The sequence below is a fragment of the Clupea harengus genome, chromosome 20 (genome assembly GCF_900700415.2).
Source record: "Clupea harengus chromosome 20, Ch_v2.0.2, whole genome shotgun sequence".
NCBI lineage: Eukaryota > Metazoa > Chordata > Actinopteri > Clupeiformes > Clupeidae > Clupea > Clupea harengus.
In genome coordinates, this window is record NC_045171.1 from 3,929,105 (window position 1) to 3,956,521 (window position 27,417).

General features: G+C 45.5%; 2 protein-coding genes across 3 annotated transcripts; one reads left to right on the top strand and one right to left on the bottom strand.

Annotated features, from left to right (window-relative positions):
• Positions 1-2,518: 2,518 nt before the first annotated feature.
• Positions 2,519-7,958, top strand: cfl1 (cofilin 1). The gene is made up of 4 exons (XM_012841017.3): positions 2,519-2,660; positions 6,147-6,445; positions 6,749-6,825; positions 6,983-7,958. Exons 1-4 carry the CDS (start codon positions 2,658-2,660, stop codon positions 7,099-7,101), a joined length of 498 nt encoding a protein of 165 aa, XP_012696471.1. The 5' UTR covers positions 2,519-2,657; the 3' UTR covers positions 7,102-7,958.
• An 858-nt stretch (positions 7,959-8,816) lies between these two features.
• LOC105912716 (serine protease 23) lies at positions 8,817-13,608 on the bottom strand. Of its 2 annotated transcripts, none has more exons than XM_012841715.3 (2): positions 12,926-13,608; positions 8,817-10,681 (listed from the first exon to the last, which is right to left on the bottom strand). In XM_012841715.3, the coding sequence occupies exon 2, from the start codon at positions 10,661-10,663 to the stop codon at positions 9,488-9,490; it is 1,176 nt and encodes a 391-aa protein (XP_012697169.2). In that variant the 5' UTR covers positions 10,664-10,681; positions 12,926-13,608; the 3' UTR covers positions 8,817-9,487. The 2 variants fall into 2 exon arrangements, with proteins under 2 accessions (XP_012697169.2, XP_012697161.2); XM_012841707.3 differs by lacking the exon at positions 12,926-13,608 and adding an exon at positions 10,899-11,203.
• Between the last annotated feature and the right edge of the window lie 13,809 nt (positions 13,609-27,417).

Sequence of the window (27,417 nt, forward strand, 5' to 3'; positions counted from 1 at the left end):
TTCTGATGTATTGACTTCTGTTTTTATAGCTTGTGTCCACCTGGTGGCAGCACTATGATTGAGATAATTATGTTTTTTGCATGAAATGTTGTATTTGCATTTATAAATGCAATAAGTAGACTCGACTACTTGCAGGTACCACAGGGCTTGTGTACTACGTGACTAAAACAAATCTCACACCTAGATGAATTATGATCGGTACAAAGTCCTACTGTATTCCTTCTTAAACAATTACGGTGTCTGACAAAGAGTTATGTGTACACAGAATGATAACCATTGTGTGTTGGAATTAGTAGCTACTTCAAGAATGACGCCGATAATAGAAACAGATATCAGTGTAAAATGAATAGTTTGTGAAAGTATGATAAGGACAATGTCCTTTGATTATAGTAAGATGATATAGAACAGTGGATGTTTGTCCATTGTGATGTGGTTTCACAGGGAGATATTTCACACTGGGCCTTGAGGCTCCCTATGCCTTGTCTTCCTACGATAGGTACTGGACTGGAGTAGCCCTGAAAGTATCCTGAAGAAACAAGCAGCATGATGCTTTTGTCATTTGTATTTCTGTCGCCTAAGTGGAATCAGCAGGCCTGAGTTATATGAGCTATATACGTTGTGTCTGAATGGCAAAGGTCTGGTTTATCCGTAAATTAATTTCTCTCCACCATCCTGTGCTGATCATTCTTATTTCACATGATCTACCTACTATACTGTATACAGATGCAGAAGCACATTTATTTGGTTTATCTTTCCTAAGTTGAGGGTCCTGTATATTCCATTGCACCACAATATGATAGGCCTTACCCAGTAGGCTTGTGAGCCTATATATTATTTTCTAACTGTAAAAGGAACTAGCCTGTGTATGCTTGTGTATACACACACTTTCCCAACATCAGCTCTATTATACATTACAAAAATGCAGATGCAGGCCTGAGCATGGAACGTTTTTCTTTTACCCTTTTCAATGTTGTCTCTCAAAATCACCTGACAATAGTCTACTTTAAATACAGTGGCCACTAGGTGTCAGCACCCAACAAGAGAAGCAATTGTTATGTTCCTGATTCAGTGCAGATTAATTGTGACCATTTATGAAGTGGGTATAATAAAAAGATTTGGTTTCATGTAATCTTATTCTTTCATCATTTCCGTTTCTAATGCTACATTCGCTGAACCACTGCAAAGTTAGAAGACTGTAGACTAGGATACATAAAGCAGATCAACATTATTTGTTTTATAGCCTATAATGTTTTATTTATTTCTAAGCGTGTTGATTCTAACTACTTAAAACGCATATCTTCCATGAAAGTGGTAACCTGCTTTTTCCTCTTCCCCTCATTGGCTCGTTCTCTCGTTCCTTTTTCACTGCATGATGCACACTGCCTCGTTGTGTGAATTTCGCTGTTGAATAGAAATGCCCTTGTTTCCATATATGGCGATCAGAGTCGCGAGCTGCGTCGTGTGCACGGGATTGGGTGATGCGCGTTCATGGCCGTCACCGTTTGCTTCCTTATTTGGAAGTGAGTTAAGCGAACCTTAAAGGGGGCAGAGACTGACAAAGGGTGAGGCATGGCAAATTGTGATGGAAATAGTCTGGGTCCACTGCGACACTTGTAACAAGGATTATGTAGTAGACTGTATTTGTTGTTTATTAAAACAAAATTGAACAAATAAAGAAATAGATAAAGCGGCTCGAATCTACACCTAAACAACCCAAATCTCCAAGCCAATAGGCTGGTCTATGTGATGGGACATGTTATGCTTTCATTAAATACCCCTTATGTTGAATGACAGACTAAATGGGAACACAGTAGCCTCATGGTAGACATCTAAATTCTAAACAAGCATGCCAATATCTTAAAAAGACACACAAGCAAGATGCAGTTGCATGTTCAGTCTTTTTTACAGGATGCTAATCAGTTTCACAATATTTTGCTAAATGACCCACAGATGTGCGTTATACCGCCTAGACCTACTCATGATGGAATAGGTAGCCTCCCCTTCGATTCAACAATTAGCGGATGAAATGACTGTCCCATCACAGTGCCCCTTATCATACCTAAATGTTTTCATTAAAGTGTAAGTTCACCCCTAACTCCACCCATGGCATCATTTTGAAAAATGCTAAACGGTGAGAGAGGGGCTGAGGGGTGGGGGAGAGGGGTTTAGAGTTTACTGAGACTGAGTCTGATATCATGACATAAAGCTGTACCAAGCGATTGGCTCTACGTCAGCACCGGTCTTGCAACTTTGCAATTCAGGATGATTTTAAAGGTGGCCTATTGAGCCATTTTCAACCCATACAATGCCGATTTTTATAACAATGCGAGTTTTGTCAATATTAACAACAGCATTGACGTTTTCACCACAATCCAGTCATATCATGTAGTTTACAGATTTAGAAAAAATAACTATTTTAGGGTGCACTTACACTTAAAGTTTTTGTGAAAACAAGGAGGCATCCAACTCCAACTCCCATCATACTCCTTGCTTCAACTCGTGATCACTCTCTTCCTGAGATGCTCGCGCCCAACCCAGCATCACCAAGCACGCGTAGGAAGGCGCGCCCGTGAATTGTATAAAGAGTGTGCGAAACCGGAGAACGCGTCACAGCTCATTCAATTCTCAGTCAGACGCCGACTAGCACAGAGACAACCATGGTACGTTTACATTTAACAATTCTGCGACCTTTGGTTAAAGGCTCTTGAAGCTACAACTCTATATTGTGTGATCAGTGTAACGTAGTCAGCTACCTTCTTCAAGTGGCCAGGTTAGCACTTACATTGACGCCTTTATCAGTTACGCCGACTGAGTTGAGCAGTGTTTGGTGTGGAATCTGCTTGATTCAAATAGTTTGCATCATGGCTGTTACTGTCCCATTGTTCTTGTCCATGTGTGATCTAAAGGTGTAATTGTTCCCCTTTATCGAATGCTTAGAATTTGGCCTGAAATGTTAAGATGGAGAAGAAGCGACCCAAAAACAACTGGCGCCATTTCCTCTCCCGCATTATTTCCGCAAATTCAGGCCGTAGGCCGGTTTTTTCTGCCCAAGCAGAACTACCATCTTAGCAGTCATCTGAACACCATTTCTTCAAGGTGCTCTTTTTGTGTTTCGTTTGATTTGTTTTCTTTGGCTACCGTTAAACGAAACTTCTTCAGCATCGCATTTCAGTGTAGACGTTCTGCTTGCTAGTTAACCCGCAGGCTAAGAATGGTGCCGAGCCTGCTAGCTAGTCAATTCGACTCCATCCTTTGTCTCCGGATGCTTGTCTCAAGCATTTTCCACGTACGAACAATTGTTTCAGTGCTGAGCACCATATATCAGGCCTAGGCCTACCGGTGTTTTAATGATCATGGCACAATAGGTTTTTAATCGTTGGTGTGTCTAATGATAACACTAACGTTTTGCGGCTTAATTTAGCAGATGTACGAAGACTGCATACATGGCCCCACCCTAATTCCCGGTGCAGTTTCAACTGACTTACTGTTCACGCAACTGTCTATCGGCCTTAAAATGGGTAAATAAAGTTGATGGATTAAATAAAAGGCCGTTATCAGCTCAGCCCCTTCGGCTTACATGTAGGTTTGTTTGTTTTTTGGGATTTGCTTTGCTGAAGGGAAAATGGCCTGTCTGCGTGTCAAGCTGGGTGTACGATGGCAAGGCGCTTCCTGGTTTGACAAATGCTGCGGTGATTCGGAAGTACAGAGGTTCGATCGAATTATTGGAAACGTGTACACTTGGTCAAGTGCGCCTCCGAATTCTACAAAGAATTTGAGTGGAATGCGTTTGTTTTCGCTGACCAAACAATGGCCGAGCAGCGCACGGCTCTCTGAAAGCCCAGCTTGACCCAGTCAGAAAAAAATGCACCATTCGATCATGGGTTGCACATTTCTGGGTCCTGGCATTATTGCCATCGGAATGTTGACATGTCAGTCTAGTCTCACATTGAGTCATCCCCTGCTAAATTAGAGGCAGTTTGCGCCGATGAAAATTCACTCTCTTTGTGTGAATTTTTTTTTTTTTGTGTGTGCCATTTTTGATTAAGTGCATTTGATATGTGCGAACACGCACTCGTGTAAATGTTCTTTTCAATTAAATCTATAAAGGTGTTGGATCATGGCCTATTAAGGGTAGGTGAGCTGTCTTGTACGAAGGAAACGCCGGTTCCGGTTAAAGGACATTCAGCTGTCGTTTTTTTTTTTTTTTTTTTTTTTTTTGGTATGTCTCAGTAACCTGTTGTCATGAACTTGTTTGGTCTTTGTGACTAAAACACATGAGTCCGCATCATTAGGAGTTATCCGTATTGTTTCCTGCTCTTGTACTCACGTTGAGTGACCGCGTGTCATGTCGCTTTCTGGTGTTTCATAGCGTGAGTATCCGGAGTGTTGTGTTGGGATGTTACCTGAACCTTTTGAATTTGACGTCACTCAGTACTTTATGACTGGAAGTAAGAAGGTGGTAGCGCTCGGGCTGCGTGTCATGGGGATTCACTGTGCTGGCTGAATTTATTTAGCTTGTGAACTTTTATTTGTCTGATTTATGAAAAGGCTTTCTATTGCTATTTAGAACATTTTCCTTTGTTAAATGGCCCTGATGGATTTGCATCATAACTGGCCACATGTTTTGGTCTTGGCCAAGACTGTCAGACGAACACCAGTTGTAGAACTATGAATGTGTTAAAGTGTTGTGGAAGAGTCAGGCCTGTGGCAGGCCCTGTGGCCCATACTGCAGAGGTGCCTGAACATGCTCACTTTCTACCAGCTCTTGTGCTCACACCCTTGGCAAAGCTCTCCACACCCCTTCACCACACGCACATTCCTTTTAAAGTGGGTCACCCTGCTGCCGACGACTGGCCCCTACAACAACCTGAGGCCTGTCTGAGGACAAGGAAATGCTCTTTGAACTTTCATTTGAAGGACCAACATGCACACAATAAAGACCAGTAAGGTCTAGGGCTTTTACTATGGTAGAAAAAAAAAGCAGTTTCAACGGCTGACTTCCTCTACACTTCCTCAGAGCTGCTGTCGTCTTTTCTTCTCATGCTGTCCTGTGGCGTTCGCTGGCTTATTCTTTGCCATACGCAGAAGAGCACATTGTGCAGGACTGCCCTGTTAGCTGTTAACCTGCTGCTTAATTCCTTCGCGTTGGACTTTGTCGCCTGTTGCGTAAACTAATGGAAATCAGAAGACCTGTGTTGAGTTTACGGTCTTGGTGTGACTCAGACTGTTTGTAGGTGATTCCCACAGTGGCTGTATTGTCTGTGTGTGGCTGGGTCGTTTCTGTATGGAACTCTTTTGTCTTCCCTTCTGTGGAGCCACAGTATAGGTGCTAGCATAGTATTTGGCTCTTGTAAGCAAAATTCAGCATTTATTTGAACACAAAGATCGTCAGCCAATGTTAATCCTAAACTTTGCCATGACTAGTTTTATTGACTCCCTCTTGCTCAGAGGTAGCCATGCACTCTACCTGTGTTCTCGAAGTCGAGGGTTGGTTGCGTTTTGCAAACATTTGAGGAAGTGCTTCTGTTCTCGGCTCTAGTCGGCTTCTGATGCCACGCCATCCTGTCAGTGACTGTGTGGGCGTCACGTGATCTCCAGAGATGAATAGTGTGCTTTGTGCTGCACCCAAACTTGTCCTTTGGTGTCTGAGGGGGGGGGGAAATGTTGCTCAGAATCTAGCCCAAGGTTGCTAGGAGATGTTGGTGATGAGTCTTGAGTTCAAGTAACAAAAGCTTTGTCTTTGAAGAAACTGGTATTAAAGAAGAGACCCTTGTCCCCACAGTACCTACCTTGTAGTTTGACAGCCATTGTCAGGGAGTTCCCAATCCTGTTTCAGCTCTCTGCTGCCACTGTGTGGTTCTTGTTTGCAAGTGCAACCTATAGACAGATTAAATCAAATTTCCATTGGCCCAACCATCTTGAGCCGTCTCCTTTTTAAGAAGTTGTGCATCATGTTTTATAAATGGAGTTTGCTCACCGACTGGGTGCCCAAAATGTACTATGATGTATAACTTGTTCGCTACAGCAGATCAGCTGCCAGTCTTACCGGTTGGAATTAAAATGTTCTGCACAAAGCAATATTGTTGCATGTTGCTGTAGTAACGGATGGCATGACTAACCTCGATCTCTGTGTTTTTATGTGCCAGGCCTCTGGGGTAAAAGTAGACGAGAACGTGCTCCACCTCTTCAACGACATGAAGGTGCGCAAAGCCAACCTCAGCGAGGACGAGAAGAAGAAGAGGAAGAAGGTGGTCCTCTTCTGCCTGAGCAGCGACGAGAAGAAGATCGTTGTGGAGGAAGGGCGGGAGATCCTGCAGGGCGATGAGGGCGACCCCTACAACAAGCTGGTCAACATGCTGCCCCCTGACGACTGCCGCTACGCCCTCTACGACGCCACATTCATGACCAAGGAGACCAAGAAAGAGGACCTGGTCTTTATCTTCTGGTGAGTGGAGCTCAGTGTGACCCTGAGAAGTTGCGTTTAGGCCATTGGGGGCTCAGCATGTGATTAGACCTGAATATAGAAGAGTAATTGGAAATGTATGGAAAATTAGGTGTTTCATACTGTGGGATGCATAGCATGTTACTTTGATTTAAAAGAATACATTAAAAAAATCAGCTGTTTAATGTTAGGTTTATCAGGTTGTGACAAAAAATGGAAAACTTTGAATTTGATCTTGGGTAAGGTATGGGAATCCAGTGTACTGTTTCCTAAGCTTGTTTAAAAAAAAAAAATGATCTGTTTTAGGGCTCCAGACACAGCTCCGTTGAAAAGCAAGATGATCTACGCAAGCTCCAAGGATGCCATCAAGAAGAAGTTCACAGGTGAGTCACCATGACCACCACGGGAGCAGGTTTTCTCCTAGACCTCAAAAGTGACTTGTTCCGTAACGATTAGGCTTAGTAATGTGATTTTACTTTCTTTCTCATGTCCGCTAGTTTCCTGCTTATGTACTTAAAAGCTATTTGGTTGACTTTGCAGGCATCAAACACGAGTGGCAGTTGAACGGTTTGGATGACATTAAGGACCGAAGGAGTCTGGCTGAGAAGCTAGGCGGCTCATCGGTGGTGTCCTTGGAAGGGAAGCCCCTCAGCGAATGAGGACGACCTCCCTGTGGGGCTTAGCTGTTCATTCCATCTGGGTAGGGCAGCGGGAGAGGCAGGATCGTTGGTGGGACTGTAAAGGGGCAATATTTGCGGGTGGGGTGGGTGAGGGGGGCCGTTTCCAAACTCCACACAATTTTAGGCTGTCATTCTGGTTCATATTCAAGGAACAAAAACACAAAAGAGCAAAAAGGAAAAAGACACTGATTTTTAAAAAAAGAATGGAGGATTATAACTTGAGAAATGAATATGTGCTGACATGTGTTTGTTCTTTCTGGGATCCATTTAAAAAGTGCTGGAGAGAGTCGGACAGGGCAGCAAACGTTGCAATTTACAACAATTGAATCCTGCAAAATACGGTTTCTAACCGTTTTTGTTACCTTCCCTTTTTGCCAAACCTCTTGGTATGTTTTTGTATGTGTGTGCACTTGAGACTATGAAGTATACAGAAAGGAAAACATTTCACTCCAAAAGAATGATTGCACATGAACAAAAAGCATTCTGGGAAACTTTTTTTTTTTTTTTTAATAAATCATAGCCTTTTATCCCCCACCCTACCCCATTTTTGTTGGGTTTTTTTTCTTTCTTTTTTTTATTTCCCGACCATTTCCAAGTTTCAAACCAGGGCATCATTGTAATAATATTGAATACGTTCTCTTCACTTGTGTTTAAAAGCGAAGAAATGAAAAACTGAAAAATTGTAGGAACTGGTAGGTAAAGTCTGTTTGAAATGAGCTGAAGGTTGTTAGGGAGTGAGTGTTTTGACCGGCCGGTGTACAGATCTTACGAGGGTTATTGGCTTGTGGATGTTTTGTATTGTCTCCTTATCTCTAATAAAAAAAGGCACTAAATTACTCCCTGTCTCTGCTTGATTTTTAAAAAGCTTTTTGAGTGGAAGACAATGTGTGTCATAATTTATGACTTGTTTCATTTTGCTTCTAAATGCCGTCCCTGAGACTTGAATCACCGCAACATTTTGTGTGGATGGGTCTACACACTACGTGTTGGGCCCTGTCTTTGAATACTTAAACTTGAAAAGAAAGACATTATTGTGTACAACACAAATATATCTATACTGTTTTTTTTTTGCTGCCTTGGCATTCAAGGGGACCACTTCAAGATAATGACTGCCCTACATCCAGGGTCATGCTGTTTGAACCCACGTCATGTATTCCTTTATCCACTGTGATGGAAATGCATTGGATGCTATGGTGACAAACCGCCAATGAACGGCCATACACCGACACATTGGATTGAATCTTTGGATGTGTTTGTGACGGGAATTTAAAACCCCATTAACCCCGCTTGATCCATGGGCCAATATGGTCCGACGTGGATCGCCATTTGACTTTTGGCTGGTTTTCTGACAATGCTAATGCGTGAGCATCACCGTCTTAACTTTTGACCTCGGTGTCCGGAAGAAGTAGTCGAAAAACCGCCCTTGGTGCCGACGACCAGAGTCTTCAATATATTTTGCGAGCAACTTGAGTCATTATATGATTGCTATTGCCATTCTAAAGGCTTAAATATATTGTACAGATCTGTTCAATGTTTGACCACAAGAGGGCACCATACACCCATTTGTAAGCTATCCGTTCTCTGAGGGCACTGCGATGATTTTAGCGGATGGTGCTTGTTTGTCGAAAAATTATATTGATATTGTTACAATATTTGTCGAATGAATGGTTGCATAATTACTTTCAAGACAGACATTTCAGATAGACATCTTTAATTAAAATAGAAGCATTTTAAATAATTTTATATTCAACATCAAGTTTCCCCCAAAACCATGCCCTTTGAAGCTATCAATTTTAAGCAGTCACATGTAATACCTCTGCAACTACATTAGCTGAATTGAATATGAACCATTATAATCTGAAATAAGAAGTGTGAAATGTCAATGACCAGTGAGTCAGATAGATGAACAGAATATCAAAATCACAGAAGGTGTAGCTCAAAAGGAAGATGTGAGTAAAATCTAAGGCAAAACATCATAGATTCTCCGTCATTTGATTTCCCCCCACAAATGTCAGTGGTTTCAGAACAATATTGAGGGGGTGTTTAAGATTGAAAGTGCAAAATCAGATTATCACCAGATGGAAACATTTTTGTGAGACTTGGGTAATTTGATGAATTTGCAGCAAAGGTACTGAAAGAGTGGTTCAGTAACCCTAATCAGGCACAAGGGTAATGTGAGTCAAATTCTCAGATCCAATTTGGATTAAATAAAATGTAGAAACATAGTTTAGGGGGGAATAGTGTTCTCCAAAGACTAACATGGACTCTAAACCACATTAAAGCTCACTACAGACCGGCGAAAATACAAAATAACAGGCACTGCTATTTCTTTGTCCTTGGTTGTCATCAATCACGCTGCCTCACATCAGTCCTTGCTGCAGTCCACCTGGTTCCCATGCACCCAGTAACAGATCTGCGCAAACTTGAGGGGGGTGAAGCGCACCGCCACGTTGTAATCCCGGTTCTCCCCGTCGATCTCCAGCCACTGGTGTCCAGAGAAGACGCCAATGACCTTCCTCTCCCAGCGCTCCAAGCCGTCGTCCCACACGCGGCCGTACACCCCGGAGCCGCTGGCCCCAGGCCGTGCGTCGCAGTGCTGGTAGATCAGGTCGTTGGATTCGTCCTCCACCGGGCAGAAGCGGTACACCAGCTCCCCGGGCCGGTCGCTGTCGAAGCCGGAGAAGTGGATGCGTTTGCCGGCCAGGTCTCGGGCCGAGGGAGCCACGGCCATCCGCATGAAGGGCCGGCGGTGGGGCCAGCGCAGCTCCAGCAGGGCGTAGTCGAAATCCATGCTGACCTCCTGGGGCCCCTGGATCCAGCCTTTGGGGACACGGGTTCGCCTGACGCGCACCCAACGCACCAAAGGCTTCTTGGCGGGAGTGCCGAGCAGGGTGGCATTGCCCAGGGATGAGGGCGGGATCAGGAAGCCCACCCTGAGTTTGCGCGCCCCCTTCACGTAATCCTTGCCGTCGTGCACGCAGTGGGCGGCGGTGAGAACGTGGCGCTGGGACACGAGGACCCCCGTGCAGCCGGTGGAGATGCGCACGGCCGTGGAGAAGGGATAATCCAACAGGAAGTGGTCGCCGCGGATGTTGAAGCGCCCGTCGGCCCCGTAGATCTGCCGCTTCTGCCGCCGGTGGCGCCTGGCAGAGGCCCTGCTCCTCCCTGTGGCTAAAACGGGGACTGCGGGCTCGTCCCTCCAGTCGGACGCCTCGTCCTCGTCCAGGTCCACTGCGGTGAGTGTGCGCGAGCCGTCGGCGTAAAGCGTCTCGAAGGCCAGCTGCTCGGTCAGCTTCTCCCTCCCTTCGCCCTCGCCCCGGTGGAAGCAGCTGGCGTTGCAGTGCGTGGTGAAGTCCAGATGGGCCTGGGCACTGAAGCGGGAGCGCGAGAGGGGCAGGGGTTCGTGCGCCACCAGGGAAGGGATGTGGGGAGCAGGCTGGTGAGGCAGGGCACAGGACACGCGCGACAGCGGGAGCAGAAGACAGACGAGCAGGAGGGCGCAGGGGAGACGAGAAGACATCGATGGATGATCAAGTGTCATGGCTGTTCGTAGGCTGTCCTGAAAGTAGACATTGAAAACAGTCACACCAATTTTCAGGTTTCAAAAACATCTGTAGCATCAACAACAGCATCAATAAGGAAAGTTTCTAAAAATCATGCTCCCATTAGCTCTGGCAGTGAAAAGGTACCATTCAGGCTTGACGATCAGCAGGCGGCTAATCTGATTTATGATGCCTTGCATGCCAGTTCAACAGATTTGGCAGTCCAACACATACCATGGCAGTCTTTTTCATATCTCCTCCAATTCATCCATCTGCCATATTTCAGCTGAGTAGCTGCAGGCTATGCAGGCTACAAGAGCTTTATTAACTGACCAAGTCCCCAGCTCCAGCTCCAGCTCCACCTTTATAAACACACCAAGTCCCCAGCTCCATCTTTATAAACACACCAAGTCCCCAACTCCACCATTATTAACACACCAAGTCCCCAACTCCACCATTATTAACACACCAAGTCCCCAACTCCACCATTATTAACACACCAAGTCCTCAGCTCCATCCTTTGTCAGTATGGCCGCAGCTTTTCAAGCTTGGATTCATGTCTATTGGTGAATACAATGTAATATTAATTTCAGTCATGTTGTAATTCTTTTAGAATGATTTCTGCCTGCCTGATTCTGATTTCTGTTTTTACAACAGAGGCTGTGTGTGTGTGTGTGTGTGTGTGTGTGTGTGTGTGTGTGTGTGTGTGTGTGTGTGTGTGTGTGTGTGTGTGTGTGTGTGTGTGTGTGTGTGTGTGTGTGTGTGTGTGTGTGTGTGTGTGTGTGCGTGTGTGTGTATCTCCCTGCACTGTCCATGCCACTGTCCTCTGTCCATACTGCCAAGACAACCTTTATAGTCGTTAAGAGGTCACATCAGTGCCACTGACTGAATAAAAAACAGTTCCTATCTGTTATCTTTAGATTTTATAAAGCAGTTTTAGCGTAGGTGCCTCCACAAATGTGGAAAATATGTAGGACTGCCTGGTAAACTATGTGTTATAAGGAGAATGCATACAAAGTCAGTATATTCTCCAGTAATAGTATCTAATTTGATGGGGATTTTGTTTTCAATTCATTACAAGATGACAAGTGCCATGACATCATTGTAAGTGCTTATGTTTCAGATTAGCATATTCTATTCTATATTAAAATTTCTAGAATGTAGCTATAATGTGTGAGTGTGTGAGTGTGTGTACGCATGCACGTGAGTCTAGCACTGACAAATATAGATATATGATGGGTACGAATATAGGCCCTTAGGGTCTTGTGTCCAAAGTGGGTGCAGGTGTTTGAGAGTGAGTCTGCACAGGTCGAGACATGAACCTGATGAGCTGAACTCAAGCAAAACTGGAGAGGGGTCACCCAGCACGCCCCATGCTAACCCCACATTACATGGATCCTACCCTAAGTGATTCTTTTACATCACTCTTGTCTTCTTGTAGACTGACGATAAAACACCATGATATACTGTATGGTGTGGATGACAACAATGATCAACTGCCTTCTCCACAGTGTTTACCTACCTACATGAATTTGAACCACTAGAATTTACTCAAAATTGTTAACCACATTTCAATTATGAATTAGCCTATATTGCCACACCTACAGGTCAATAACTAACTCACACTTAAAATTCTCATGACAAAAAGATTAGTATTCAAAGTTTCGATTTCCCGGCAATAAGACCTTTATTATCACTGGTGGCAACTAGGAATTCTAAATGATATGAATATGTTGTCCTTGCTCTTTTACTCCTCTTAACAATTTTCTTCAACCATGCCTTAAACGCATCTTTGACCCCCTTGTGACGCCTCTGGAATTCCCTGAGAAGAACCTGCTTCCCAGATCACAGGTTTGCCCAGAAACCCACCCACCTCGTCTTTTGTTATCTCTAAGATGTTTGAATACTCAGCAATCCCGTGTCCACTCCTTGTGTTGTTGGTAAACTGAAGGACAACAAGCTCTGTTTGCCCAATCCTCACTTTCTCTACACAAACCGTTCTACACAAACCGTAAAAAAAAAAAAAAAAACGTAGCTACACTCGTCAAAGTTTGTTCATTGTTCTCAAACATTCCACACTAAGTAGAGTTTGGAATATTTGCAACTGCATATTCTAGTTAGACAAAATAGCCAAAAGAGCCCTTGGTGAAAGCAAACTTCATGCCTCAAACTGTTCATTTCAAAAGACAACGCATGAAATAATGTCTGACGAAGCTGGTCAGGAGAGCGTAAGAATGTTGAACGTAAGAGTGATACTCTACCTGATGATAAGGAAATCCAAAACGACATTCGTTCAAATTTCAGTCATGTTCCTCTTCCTCAAGAACACCGGGTATGTTAATTCTCAAGTGAAGTCCCATCTCGCCAGAGATTTTGACAGGTCCAGCTGGTCCAGCACTCCACAAGATTCGGCAGATAGGCAATAATATTTTAATGACGGTTTGATCAGTCTTGAGCCTCGTCTATCCTCGTTCTGCGAATGGTGGGAAAATCAAAGAAGCATATTTTCCGCGTATGGGATTGTACAGTTCCTCCGTCCCATGAGGGACAGGCGACTAAAAGTAATGTGGGACCGCGGCTGCTATAGCGAATACACGACAAGACGTTCCTGCGCTTGCTCACACGGTCCTAGTGCCGTTACAACTAGACCAAACGTTTGAGTCTCTATTTCTCATAACTTAAGGGATGGGTGGTGGGAGGGCTTCTTGTTACTATGAGACGCATCACAACTGTGGTTCAAGTTCATTGTGCTTGTTGTGGGAATAAAATAACGAATAGATGACTGGTGAAGGTGTTATAAATATAAGGGTGGTAATTCCAATCACTCCCAGAAAATATTGATGAATACTCAGCTAACAAATGTGTATGGTTAATTTACCTTTGAGATAATACATTTGATGTCTTTGATGTAATGGCTAAGGGGTTATCATTTGTATCACAGAATAGGACAAAATAACTAAAACTAGCACATCTTTGCAAAGATATTTCAACCTTTAGTTGAGCGAGTGGCCTTGAGGGTCCATAGCAGTCCACTGGCTGGCTAAATTCCAGAGATGTCTGGGCACGTTGTGGCTAAGATGGTAGATCCACCAATTTGCATAACCTTCTGACCTTGATCTTATTGAAGTCCTCTTCTCACACCTCATGCATATATGTGGAATTTGAGACGTTCTCCTGTTGTCCTGTGGAACGCCTGTCCCTGAGCTCACCACGCCTTCGGAACAGATGTGTTACTCACACAGGAAGTGTTTCAGAGAGACCCGAAGACACACAGTCCAAAATCTGACATGAACATCTGACAAGAACTGTTTGATCCATTGTGTGCTCACTTGGCCTGGTGTCCAAATGACTTCTGACAAATCACCATACAGGATACTTATGTTTCAGACAGATAGAAATCACACGACTTGTATGTTGTCCACGCTGGCTATCTCAGGTCAATCGTGTTCGTGAACATTTTGTTGTGGGGGGACATCAGGAGAGACAATCAAGCAGTGAGTCACCAGGAAGTTGTGGGCTCAGTCTTGTGGGAGCAGCAAAGAGCCTGACCGGAAGTCTGGGAAAGGTCTTGTGTACGAGCACGTGCAAATTGGTGAGCAACCACAAGAAAGCGAAGCACAGCGATGGTATCACTCGCCTGGGGGGGGGGGGGGGGGGGGGGTTTCATGGCACGCGAGAGAGAATCCCCTCTGTGCGTGTTTGCGTTGGCCAGCAACCATCTGCTCCAGTGGTCTGGTGCACTTGCTCCCTTTCATGCTCCCCGAGTCTTGCATCGGCCACCTCCAGTTGCAATGGAAAACAGTCCTAAAACAGCCAAAGGCAGTCACATGTGGGCAGTGTTCTCCTCCTCAGCCTGTTATTAGCAGTAAAACACAGACACACACTCCCTAACCGTCTCCAAGCGACACACACTCCCTAACCGTCTCCAAGCGACACACACTCCCTAACAGTCTCCAAGCGACACACACTCCCTAACAGTCTCCACGCGAACTGGAATCCACTTTGTTGGACAGTCCCCAGCTCCCTGTACAGTAAGCTTGTTGTTCTTGACCTGTCCTGGCTTCACGCCTCAGACCTGCTGGGGACCAGGGGATGGATGGTGGGGTGCAGGAGTGCACAGTGCTCCTGCCACAACTCCACTTGTCCAGAATCCCCATTTCGGTTCACCTCTGACATCAAAGATCTGTCCTTAAAAGGTCAACGCCTCCATGGTCTCCTACAGTCAGTGTCTTGCTCTGTGGTCATTCCGTGTTTTATGATTCACTCGCGCAAACACAGCAGACATTCAATTAAGTGGCCTACGCGTGACGGGGCTAAATCTGGAGCACTCCGCAGTCCGTCTCACCCCTTAGAAATGTGCAAAGGGTAGTCTTACACAAACAGTCAAGGCACATCACATCCAGTTGCACCACCAGTACATGAGGATTTCGCAGAACTACAGGGGCTGATTTAAGCACTTCACAGAAGCTCTAAAGGCACACATCCTCAGGGTGTCTTTCAGTCAGTTTACGGCAGCTGCTTGGGTGAATCCAATCGCTCCCGAGGGAGTTGGTGTAGAATTGATGCAGCTGAGAGGAAACTGTAAAGATTCCATATGTGTGACTTAGCGCAGGGTATGTGTGAACAGGCATACCGACAATTTCCATGGAAACAGTCGCCTTAGAGAGCACAAGTCAAAGCCTGTGCGAGAGCAGGCTTCTGTGGCATTCTATTCATACCCCGTGTGCAACATTGTAACCTATTAGAATTGCTAAGGTGCTCCGCCAGAGTGCCACTGAAATGGAGGATTTGTTTGGCGCTGTAAGTTGAGAAGACCATAATGGGCTATAGAAGTCTTTTAGGAGTCTATATCCTCTTCCCTCAGGGGAGGACTCCTGTCTCAGCTCTATTAAACACAGCTCCACTGAGCCAGCCTACACTATCAGACATTTCAACCTGATCACTCTCACACATAAAGAAACCCTCACATCCACATATATACAAAACAGACACACACACACACACACACACAAGCACACAAACACTGCGCAGACCTTTTCCTCAGTCATTCTTTTATGTTCCGTATCCCAACATCGCAGCCGACTGCATTACATGCCCCATTCCCCTTGCTCCAACACCCTCTCTAGTACACATCTCCACACGCAGACCCACAGCCCGCCACCGTGCCGAGTCTACCGTCGTTGCATCAGCAGGCCGCCTGGAGCCCAGTGCATGGCTGGAGCCCAGTGCATGGCTGGAGCCCAATGCATCGCTGGAGCCCAGTGCATGGCTGGAGCGCAGGTGCATTGCTCCGCTGGTGGGCCGCTGGGCCGCTGGGGTAGTCTGTCCTGTTGTGATTGCTCAGCTGACACGCCGGCTGTCTTACAACAGCTCTCAATGTGAGTGGGGATTATTAACAAGATCACAGGGCTCTCTCTGTGCTCCCTTAATCCCATAATTGGCCCCAGTAACAAGCCAGTGGTTTGGGCTCACAGCAGCAGAGTGAACCTTTCATAACAACAGCCCGTGCTCTTGACCCTCCCAGCTTGAGATTACCATCCCTCTGAATTTAATGTGGTCCTCGGAATGCCGGGCTCCCAGTAGCTCTTCAACAGGCCCTGGGCTGCGAACACAAACAATGTCCCCTTTCTGCACTTCACTGCACTCTCCCCTTCTTTACGTCCTGCCCGGCCTGCTTTTATGAGAGCCTTGGGTTTTTTATTTCTCCCTCCTCGCAGCCTCACCAAAGGCTTCTCAGCGTGTTCAGCAGCCCGAGCGATCAGGCCCACTTCATCTCCCCTCTGTTACTTTCCTCTTGTGAAACTGCCTCGCACCCATTATTGGTCTTTCCAATAGCATGCCTGTGTGAGAGAGATTCTTTTCCATTACAGAACCATTCTTTTATCTGAAAACAACAAAGTGACTTCTCTTCCCAGCGATGCTATTTAAAATGAAGCTACTCATCTGTTCATCACTCCACCGGTCGCTTGCGTCTGCTCTTTCCTGCGCTCCCTAGTACTCCTGCTGGGCCTACAGGGTATGCATGGAGCTACGCTTCCCCTGCAGAATGAGGTCATCTTCAGTTTGGCAGCACGGAGAGAAGAGTGGAAAACGGGGAAAACACCGTTAGCGAAAACAAGTGCAGGAATGTTCGATGAATCATTCTTATCACTGCGAGTGCGAGGCAGACCTGGCATGCTGGCAGGGCTATAGGGTTGGACGGTGCTTGGATACTGTTTCAGGAATCTTCAGTAGGCTTGTTATCACGCCAGAGAGCAGGCAACTTCAAACAGTATTGGCTTCGACTGAGGACATGCTGAAGTTAACAGATCAGAGAGCGCCTCAGAGTCTGATCTGTGCTTGGGTGGGTCTCGTTGTTGTCTTTTATTTTTAGCCGCTTAATATGACCTGATGTTCTTCAATTGGTGACACGAGGTCATTTGCTTGACCAAATATTTCATCATACCGTAGCCATTTCTTGAAAGAGAAGCATTATTTGGGCATGAGTTTGATTATGAAGCCTGAGAAAGCATAATACTGACTCCAAAAGTGCCAACATGGGTTAAGGCAAGAGATCCGAGATGCAAGAGACTCACAACTTGGAAAAATTCACATCTAATTACAATGTCAGAAAATGATTATGTGTCTGCGTTGCATCCCCAGGCCAAGATAAACAGGCTGGCATGCACATTGATCTGCAGTGACTCGCAATGAGCCAGCAGCCGGCTGATGATAAAACACACATTGCCACACTTGGGTGTCCAATGCCTGGTACTTTTCACAGGTTTGGTGTTTTGCATACGCTGTCACGCACGCTGCAGCCTGTACCCCTGATCTCATCCCACCGGCGGTGATTTAGCTCTGTTGTACACAGTGACCCGAGCAGTGTGCTACCTTATGAAAGCATATTGCAAACATGCACAGTGAGTGGATGCCATACCCTGATTTTCAGATGTGTTTGAGCAAGTGCTGCTGACGCCCTCCTACTGCTAACGATTATTCTTGCAGCTATTCAGTTCAATTCGTTTTTAGGGGCTGCATTGGTTTGCTGATGAGTGCAGCCTCACAGATAATGCCTCTTAAATAATTTTGCAAGTAGGATGTTACTAACTCTAAGAAATATATCTGTGGTTGCCTGTAATTGCGACAATTTCTGTTCTGACAACCGCTAGACTCTGTTCACTTTTGCTTTGGCCAAATACGATGTAGCCAAATGCAAATCACGATGCGCAACTAAACACAACCAAGGCCCTTCATGTCCCTTGTTGACAGAGAACAAACATTCGCATAAATTGAAACCAGAGAGGCGGAGAGGGATCTACGTCTCCCAGACTGCCATCACTGTCGACTCTCCCTCTGTTCTCTCTCTCCGAGAGGTTGCGACACAGTATCATCTGCCTGTGCGATGAATCCACAGGGGAAGCCAGCTGCAAAGGGGGGATGTGTGCTGCAGTCTAGGGCTCTACAGCAACATATACTCCTCTACTGGGAGCCTGCAGGAACTCCAGACACACCAGCACAAACCAATATCTTTGACCCTGGGAAAAACCTGGAGGTCATAGTCACAAAACATGACTCAGAGGCTACCGCTTCTGACTGAGGCTGATACACCCTGCCTGAGAACATTCCACTCTGAGCATCTCTCTCTCCTTCTCTCTATCTTTCTCTCTCTCTCTCTCTGTCTCAGCTGAAAGTCCCCTTCCTCTCATTTCTTTCTCACATCAAACAGAGATGATCTTTGTCCCCAGTGGATCTTGCCTAGATGAATGAAGATAAAAAGTGGATGGGAGTGGAGGTCATCCAGGCAGCTGAGCAAACAAATTGCAGGAACTTGCGATGGCGGATTAATGAACACCGTTTGGATCATGGCCGCTCAGTTAGCGCGTCCGCGGTTGCCCCCGGCCCTGTGCTCAGCATGGAGGGGAGCAGGAAAGTCCACGAGCTAGACGCCGCGCACGGCGCAAGGGATGAAGTTAGCCAACTCCTTCATCAAAGAGGAGTCAAATTACTATGGAACAACGTGCCAGAGACCCCTTCTGTTCAGTGCAAGCGTCAAACTGCAAGAGCACATTCAAACACAGTCTCTGTTATGTAGCAACATATTGTTTATATCTGAGTCAGGCTTTTCAAAAACCCAGACTCACAATGTTGCATGCCTGTGTGTATGTCTGAGACTCAAACTAGTGGGCGATACTGTAGACGAGGGAGCCAAGCATTGCGTATGCTGTGCCAATCAGGTTCAGTGAATCAGAACCACTCAAGAGTGAGATCACAGATGGGACACACATCATGTGTTTGTCTCACGTCAGAGACAACTTCCCATGCAGATTAGGTTTCAAGTTTTCAGCGTGTCAACCTACAACGTGGGACTTAATTTAGACGGACTCCAGTTATTTCCCCGTCTTCGATGGCACCCTCCCGGCCTCCACCCTCTTCTTCAAGTTGTAAGCACTGAAAAACAATCAAATAAGAGATGATTTAAACACAACAGCGTGTGCAAGGGGGGGAACAGAACATTCGCTTTCAGAGGAGGATTTGAAGCCAAGACATCAGGCGGAGCGGAACAGTTCTCCTGTGAGGCAACGATGGCCCAAGCTATTTACAGCCGACCCCTGGCTGAACCGCTCCAGAGAGTTGCATTAGATGCAGGTGAGAGTTAAAGCCGGAAGGCCTCTTTTTACCAACAATGGCCTGATCCCCTGGTAAATCCCACCATTAAGACTCCAGTGGTGATATGATCAGCCTGTGTTTGGCCAGTGTTCCACGCAGGCGGGCAGGCGGGCAGGCAGGCAGGCTTGCGTGTACAGAGCCGTGTCAGTCCCCCTTGCTTGGACACTCCTCTGTCAGCGCAGGCATGCTGGGGGGGCAGCGGAGCACGGCAAGGGCCACCTGAGTCCGCTGTGGAATGTTCTGGAATTTTATCGGTCCCGCTGCAGCCACTCCCTGTTGAACAAAGCTTTGCCATGGAAACGCAAGTGTGTATGAGTGTACAAGTAAGGCAGTAACAGGGATCTCTGCCAGATCTTCAGTGCTTCACAGCTAAGTTCAAATCCCCCACCCCCGCCATTAAATTGTGAAATCTGTAGGCATCCTCATCCAGAACTAATTAGCAGATGCTGATCAGGAGCATCCAATCAGAGGAATAGGCTCAGTGCCTGTTCCTCCTTAATGAGACATTTCCCTACTGAGGCACTGAACTGCATCAGACAGAAGACAAGCAAGCAAACACAGGTCTCCGCCTGTAATGAATCATTCTGTTACGCATGCTAAAGCGTAGCAGATTGCAGAGCAGCATCAGGCCGCTGCTATGCAGAGTTCTGTGTGGTCCCTGCAGGAGATACACACAACGAGAGAAAAAAGAGGGAAAAAAGGACCACTGCTTTCTTATTGAAAGTTTTAGAATTTTTGTTGTCTGTTCTCACATGTGTGTTGCTCTGAAGAAGGTACCAGTAGGTCCTTTTCATCACACTTTTACTCAAAAGTGCCAATTTAAATCAATACAAAAATTCATCAATCAATTACTAGACTGAAAATAATGCGGGTAAATCCAATGATTTCCCTAAAACGTATGGAAGTATTAGTAATTGTTCTGACCTACTGCGCCCCGCTAGGCTCCCCCGTGCATCTGTAGGCAGCACTGGGGACATGACTAGTTCAATGCCCACACCTGGAATAGGTGCAACCTATATAAGACCTGCAATTCTTCCTCTGCACAGGTTGCTCTTGCCCTTCGAGTTTCACTCACTCACTCACTCACTCACATACACACATACACACTCTTGTCTTGCCTTTTTTTGTTTGTGTTCGTTTAATACAATTAATTATCCCCTTTTTATGTTGTGGTCAGTAGTCGGGCTGAGGCGTGCAGTAACAGCAACGCTTTTCATTATCATATTGACTGGTTCACACGTCAGACATGCTAACTGTGCATACACATTAGCAACATGTCATGTGTCACTGTTACTGTAGTCTGTGGTGTCACAATAATTCTGTGTAGAACCACTAGAGCCACTCAAATACAGAACGTGACAGTGATCACACGGATGACCCCAAATGATCCATAATTGGGAGTGTGGGTGAGCCAATATGAGCGGTCTCGTAACTCCAGCAATTAGGTAATCGGAGATGGAAGAGAGCCTTATTCATTCCAAGTAACCTTATTCCCTTAGCAGGAGAATGCGGAGCAATAAGCGTAGGGTCAGGGAGATCTTCATGTTTACCAGAAAGAGTGGGGAGTGGAGGGGGCGAGGGGAGAGGGGGGAGGGGGGGGGGGGATGTGGCTTCTTTTCCTGCTGCATTCTTTCCCTCATCAGGAATTCAGAGGTTTGGCAGGCATCTTTTATTATTGGACTTCTTTCCTCCTCACTTGGGGAGGACAAGGCAGCCTGTTCTGGTCTCGGTGGATAGCGGAACAGCCAATCCATGGCTTGAGCCGAAAACTGGTCTCGCGGTCTCCAGGAAATCTAGGCCCTGACAAGCCCCTCTAAGCCTTTAAATGCCACAAATCTAACTAAAGCAAATTACTCCTTGGGTTTCACTGACCATGTAAGACAAGTAAAAAATATGAGCTGAAAGGTACAGAGTAAAAGAAGCCAACCAGGACCACAGAAAGAAAGGGCTTAGATGTAAGCCATTTGACATATGGCACAAAATCATATAATCTAATACACATGGACTCTATTAGAGCATGTTTTTCAATCACAACAGATGAAAAGATGGGGCTTTTGCGTCATGACAATAGTGGAATGTGGCTGTGAAGCTCCCATTGGCGCAACTATCCCCTATTGTTGCCCAACTGATTCGATTGAAGCTATTGTTTTCCGCTAGTTCGCTAATCCACAGATGATTGAAATAATTATATAAATCCATTAATACCATGGAGACCAAACTCAGCCTGACATTTCAAGTGTGACAAATCAAACTGGAATGACAACTGCTTAATTGGAACCTTGTCTCTGGGCATTAGTGGCCAGGCAAGACCTTTTCTAAGGGCATTAGCACCAGCTAGATCAGACTCAATGCTAAAGACCCATTTATGTGTCTCCGTTTATGGAAAGATCCGTGCGAGATTTGAAACGCGCCGTGTTGAGCCAAAGAAAACATTGCATGGAAAAGCATCAGCCGCATCCCTGACAGCAAAGTCTATTTGAGAGCAGCTTAAAATAACAAAAAGCAATCACCATGTTTTAAAGAGAGGGCTGTGACAAGAGAGCCTGTACCAGCACCAAAAACAAACACCCCATACATGTTTTGATCTGTTCCCACCCGCCACATCTGACATGAGCTGTGCACAGCACAGACAGCTGAAGAGGGCAAAGGGAGATGGGGCTGAGAGATGGGGCTGAGGAGAGATGATCTCCATACTTCAGCTGACCTACAGCCAATATGGGAGCATTACTGTGACAGAATTATTTGCGAATGTGTGCGGAGAGTTGTGTGACTGAGTCTCTCGATCTGTGTGCACGTAATCATGTAATAGTCACGTGAGAAAAGTGCAGAAAATGGACGCTTCACTTGTCATACCTCAGCTCAGGGTAAACAAATACAGACAGACACATCTCCACACTCATCTGCCACAGCAGGAGGGTAGCAAAAATCAAGTGTAAAATGACAGCCAATTGAGAGGTCCGCCTTAGTTGTAACCGATCACTTGTCTGTATTTCCAGCTCTTGGAGCCAAACACTTTTCAGCCAATAAGTTATTTAATAATATGCATGCATTTACAGAGTTGTATACACAGGTAAAAATTCTCAATAAACTTGCAAATCTCATTACACATTTAGAGATTGTTTTACACGTTCGCAAAGGTATACACATATTCTAAAAACACATTTGCAGGTTGCTGTACACATTCGCAAATCTCAGTACACATTTACAAATCGAATTACGCACGCACAGATTGAGATACAGTTACACAACTCTCCACACACATTTGCAAATTATTCTGCTACAATAATACCCCCCATAAGCCACGGCCTCTCTGAGAGAGAGAGGGGGACAGAGAGAAAAGATTTGTGTATGAGAGAGAGAGAGAGAGAGAGAGAGAGAGAGAGAGAGAGAGAGAATGAGGAGCCAGGAAGTGTCAACTTGTTCTCAAACTCAAATGTTGCCTTGATTGGGCCCATTCACGTGCACTTCGTTCTGCATCCATCACTGTTCTCCCTCTCTGTTGAACTTACCTACAACATGCCCTCGTTCTTTAGTCCAAAATGTCTCCTTTTTAGCATTTTTGACCTGGAAAATTCCACACAACAAACAAGTGCTGTGTGTGTAATTAGTGTCTAATGACCACCGGAACGCTGCCAAGATGTCCTCCGCAGTGGAGGTCTTAAAAAAACCAAAAGAATTATCATTGTCATTCCAAAACCATCCTCTGTTGTATCTATTCACGGCTGGACTATAGTCACTGAATCTATGTCATTGCATGAGATTTTAGTGAGTCTCCAACAACAAATCCTACTTTGGTCACAGCTCCAAACAATCTCTGTTTTATTTCATGCAGCACTGTCAACAATAAGCTATAGCTTTGTGTGTTTGCGTGCAATATCTTAGCATATTACCTTTAGTAATACTTGACAAAAAAAAGATCGACGAAAGTGTCAGGAGGTCAGCATTTGAACTTTAACTCAACAGACCGCTGTCAATGTGAATTACATCAAGTGACACGGCCAGCAAGAGAGGACTGGGTGGGCTGGACTGCCAGCAGGATTCAGAAGTGAAGCCAAGCCAACACGCAGGGGAGACAAGGGGCATGTTGAGGCCCAGGACAGGGCTCTGAGTGCGGAACAGACATCTGATTTACAACCAGGGTGTCACCTCCTATCTTTATGGCTTCCGAACAAAGGTTCCTCCGGTCTTAATGAGCACTTTTAAAAGAGGCTTTCACCTGTCTCAAGTTGCAGAGGTGTGTATTGACATGTAAGGATGAGAGCCCGGCACCAATAACACAGCGCTGGGTGAATGTTATATGCTTCATCTGCCACTGTGCCTGGGCACACAACCCTCTGAACCACCGCGCAAAGGGCCCCTTTATGTGCTTAAGTAAATGACTACACACCGTGACTTTTAACACACACACACAGACACAGACACACAGACACACACACACACACAGAGAGTTAAACCAGTTGTCAAAGCAGCTCTAGTCAAGACAGATTTCCGTGAACTCTTTCACACACCAGGCCATAGTAAATCATTCTGAACTTCAAAATATGCTCTGATTGAAATACCTTTAATGCCTAACATCTACTTGGCTTCCAATTTGTTTCACTGGAAGCTGTAAAGTTTTAACTTTTATTCGGTTGCCATCTCAGAACTGCAGTTCCAGCATTCAGAGGAAGTCTGATAGACCAAAGGGGAATTGAAAGCGGCACTAAGAAATCCTTGCACTTTGCCTGCATTACTTTCCCACCCTTTCATTATTCCTCGTTGTGAAGACTCTGACATATGCTCAGTGACACACAGATGTGCCTCACACAGAGAGCCAGACACAGGGAGTATCCACCTCCATGTCATCCAGCCTCGGAGCCAAACGTCGAGGTCTCACCCCGACTCTTCAGCCTACACTGAAACAGAGGCCCTTGTTCCTCTCTTTTCTTCTTTCCCTCTTTCAGTTTTATACTCAAGTTCCTCCTTTTTCACTTGCCAAATTGCTTTTTTTATTTTTTTTTTTCAAACCTCTTTTAGAAACTGTGCAGACCACTTCAGTGGAAACATGAAGTCTTTGTTTGCACAAACCCATCAAATCCTTCGGCGCCTTTTAATGCAAACCTGAGGCATCAGGTATACGTTAAACAAACAGACCTCTGGGCAACATTTTGCTCCCAAATGGAACTCCTGCACCGGCGCCAAGCCCAAAGAGGCCAATTGTAATTTGCTGCAGGGAGTGATGATGACTCTGACACAGTAGCTGCTGACATGCAGATCCTTTCTTGCCTACAGCTCAGCTGAGGTGCATTCTGGGTCCCCTGGCGCTGTCTTCAGTGTTTGAGCAGAGCAGCAGAACAGACCCAAGACTTAGAAGGAAGGAACTATATCTTCCGACTGTAGTTGTATGTGATAAAGCGAACATTGTTTAGGGGATTCTTCTTTCCGACGAAGCTGACAGGCGAGACTGATTAAGTAAATTTGAGAATCACGCTGAAGTGACTCTCCCCGCTAGAGCAGGGCTAATTGCTGATGTGGTTTGGACAGCAGGACATGGCACACTCCAAAATCAAGCCTCCAGCTGCCAGCACTGGCCTGGAAAGCCTTATTATATTTCACTTACTGGAAACACAGCTTCAAGAACACGCTTCAACTGCATTCTTTGTGAGTGAGGGCTGTGTGTGTGTGTGTGTCCCAGAGAGTGTAACGAGCAAACAACAGGCACAGCAACGTCCAAGCCAGGCAGTGCACGATTCTCTCTGTGGTTGTGAAACAGACCATCAGTCATTGCTTGTTTCTAGAACATACCATCACGCTCTCCTGTGTGGGAACATCAGGGCGGAAGGATGTGATTAGACGCAGTTGGCCCAGGCAGCACAGGTGCGAGGGCCCCGTCGGATCCTGAGGGAGCCGGAGTGTGAGGGGAGCTGCAGAGGGACAGGGCTCTTCATGGGTGAGCTCACCTCACCTCTCATCTCATCTCATCTCATCTCATTCACACATGCAAACTGAATTACCTGAGAGACACAGGATCAGACTTGAGGACGGAGACACAGAATCAGACTCAAGGACAGAGACACAGAATCAGACTCAAGGACAGAGACACAGAATCAGACTCGAGGACAGAGACACAGAATCAGACTCAAGGACAGAGACACAGAATCAGACTCAAGGACAGAGACACAGAATCAGACTTGAGGACGGAGACACAGAATCAGACTTGAGGACGGAGACACAGAATCAGACTTGAGGACGGAGACACAGAATCAGACTCGAGGACAGAGACACAGCAGCCCAATCCCAGCAGTTCCCAATTGTTCTGGAAGGGAAGTGAGTTGACTCACATGTCCCAAGCGAGATGCTGTCATTTCTGTTGGCCGAAGAAGATGGGGTCATTTCTGTCGGTTTGAAGAAGATGGAGGCACTCAAACCAGATGGCGATAGGTGATGCTTCTGAGCCAGCCTTGATCTGACGACCTGGTGTCCAAGGTGCTGGAGTCAGGATGGCAATGAACAGTGGGGGAGACAGAGAACGTTTCCCGACAATGTTGATAATATGAATGTTTGAATTGTGTGGCTACTGGTCTTTTATAATGCATTGCAGTGCAAGCCATCACAGCATCATGGCGGTTCATTATGGGAGTTCTCACCGACCCACTTCACAGAGACTTCAGAGTTTAGCATGAAACGTGAGCTCGGAGAGCTCCATTGTTTGCGGTAGACCGTTCAGCGTGAGTTTGCTGCCTGTCAGATTGTTGCATGTCATTGTTGACACTGAACAATACTGAGGGCCATTCATGGAGTCTTGGCACTGGCGGTGCCTCATGTCTATGGGCTGTTTTCTCTTCGTATGGTTTCAGACTAGCCCAAGCCACAGGTCCAGCCTGAGTGAGACCATTCCCCAAAGTCATCACTTGAACTGTTTTAACTAAATCTGCGATGCCAAACCAAACAACATCTTGCAAAAATCCACAACAATTGGCCCAAAGTTCACACATCATCTGTTAGCTATTTGCATTGAAATGAGAATGGGACACTAGAGCTGTGATCTAAGACTGCTGCATTTGACCAAAAAAATGCCTGAACAAATCTTCAATGATCTCTCACATCCTCTCTTATTATACTACCTCATTAGCTTTGGAGGGCTTACTCACTCAAGAGGATTTGTAGAGACATTTTGCTGTAATACACTGGGGTCTCCCAAAACCATCCCCAGGGCCTTCCCGAGAGTTTGTATTAAAAATGATGTCTTTTAATGATGCAGTTCCATGGCAGGGCATGTCCTATGAAAGATAGCAGTTGTCCTCCGTTTTACACAACTAGTTCCACTTAATGGCCCACAAAAGAGAGGCCATTCAAAGCTAAACAATGCTACAAAATAGTAGGGTTTTCCAACTGTAATCCGTTTTTGGCAATGCTGACACAATACGTGACAAAACTGGCACATTCCACACATCTGCCACATGCATCATAGTGTTTGAACATTGGACATAGCGTTTTCACCTACCTTACTTTTTACCTGCTTCTTCAACAGTGATCCTACAGGTGCTGGAATACTCCCCTCTGTGGCATGAAGACGACGCATGAAGGTCTTGCCATTACACGCTGTGAGCAAAGGCAGGCGTTTGGAAAGAATCCCCAAGGGTACTAATAAAGACAATTTGACCGGTGGCACAGCGTGAACCAAGCACTTCTGTCTTCATCCAGCTAATCTGATATGCAGTGGAACAGGAGGAAAATTGTTGTCTGAAGACTTAGATGAAGAATCTGAAAGAAAATCTAATTTAACAAGCAAGGATTCTTGTAACTTCGGTCAAACCAAAGCTGGAGTTATACATACACACATGGGGCTACAAAGAGTTTTACAACGTTTTAAAACAACCAACGCATGAACTCAATGTGTGTATGAACTTGAACGCTTGTACTGATCAGACTAAACATTTTCATGCCAATTAAGCAAAATGATGTCAGTTTGTCAAAATAATAACACAGTCAACAGGCAAATACAACACAAATGGCATCAATATAAAGCTGTTTATTTGACCTTGGTGAATGGTGAACCAAACTGTTTTTTTTTTTTCCAGATTAATTTACGAAATAGTTGGGTAGCTGAACTCTCGCTATTATA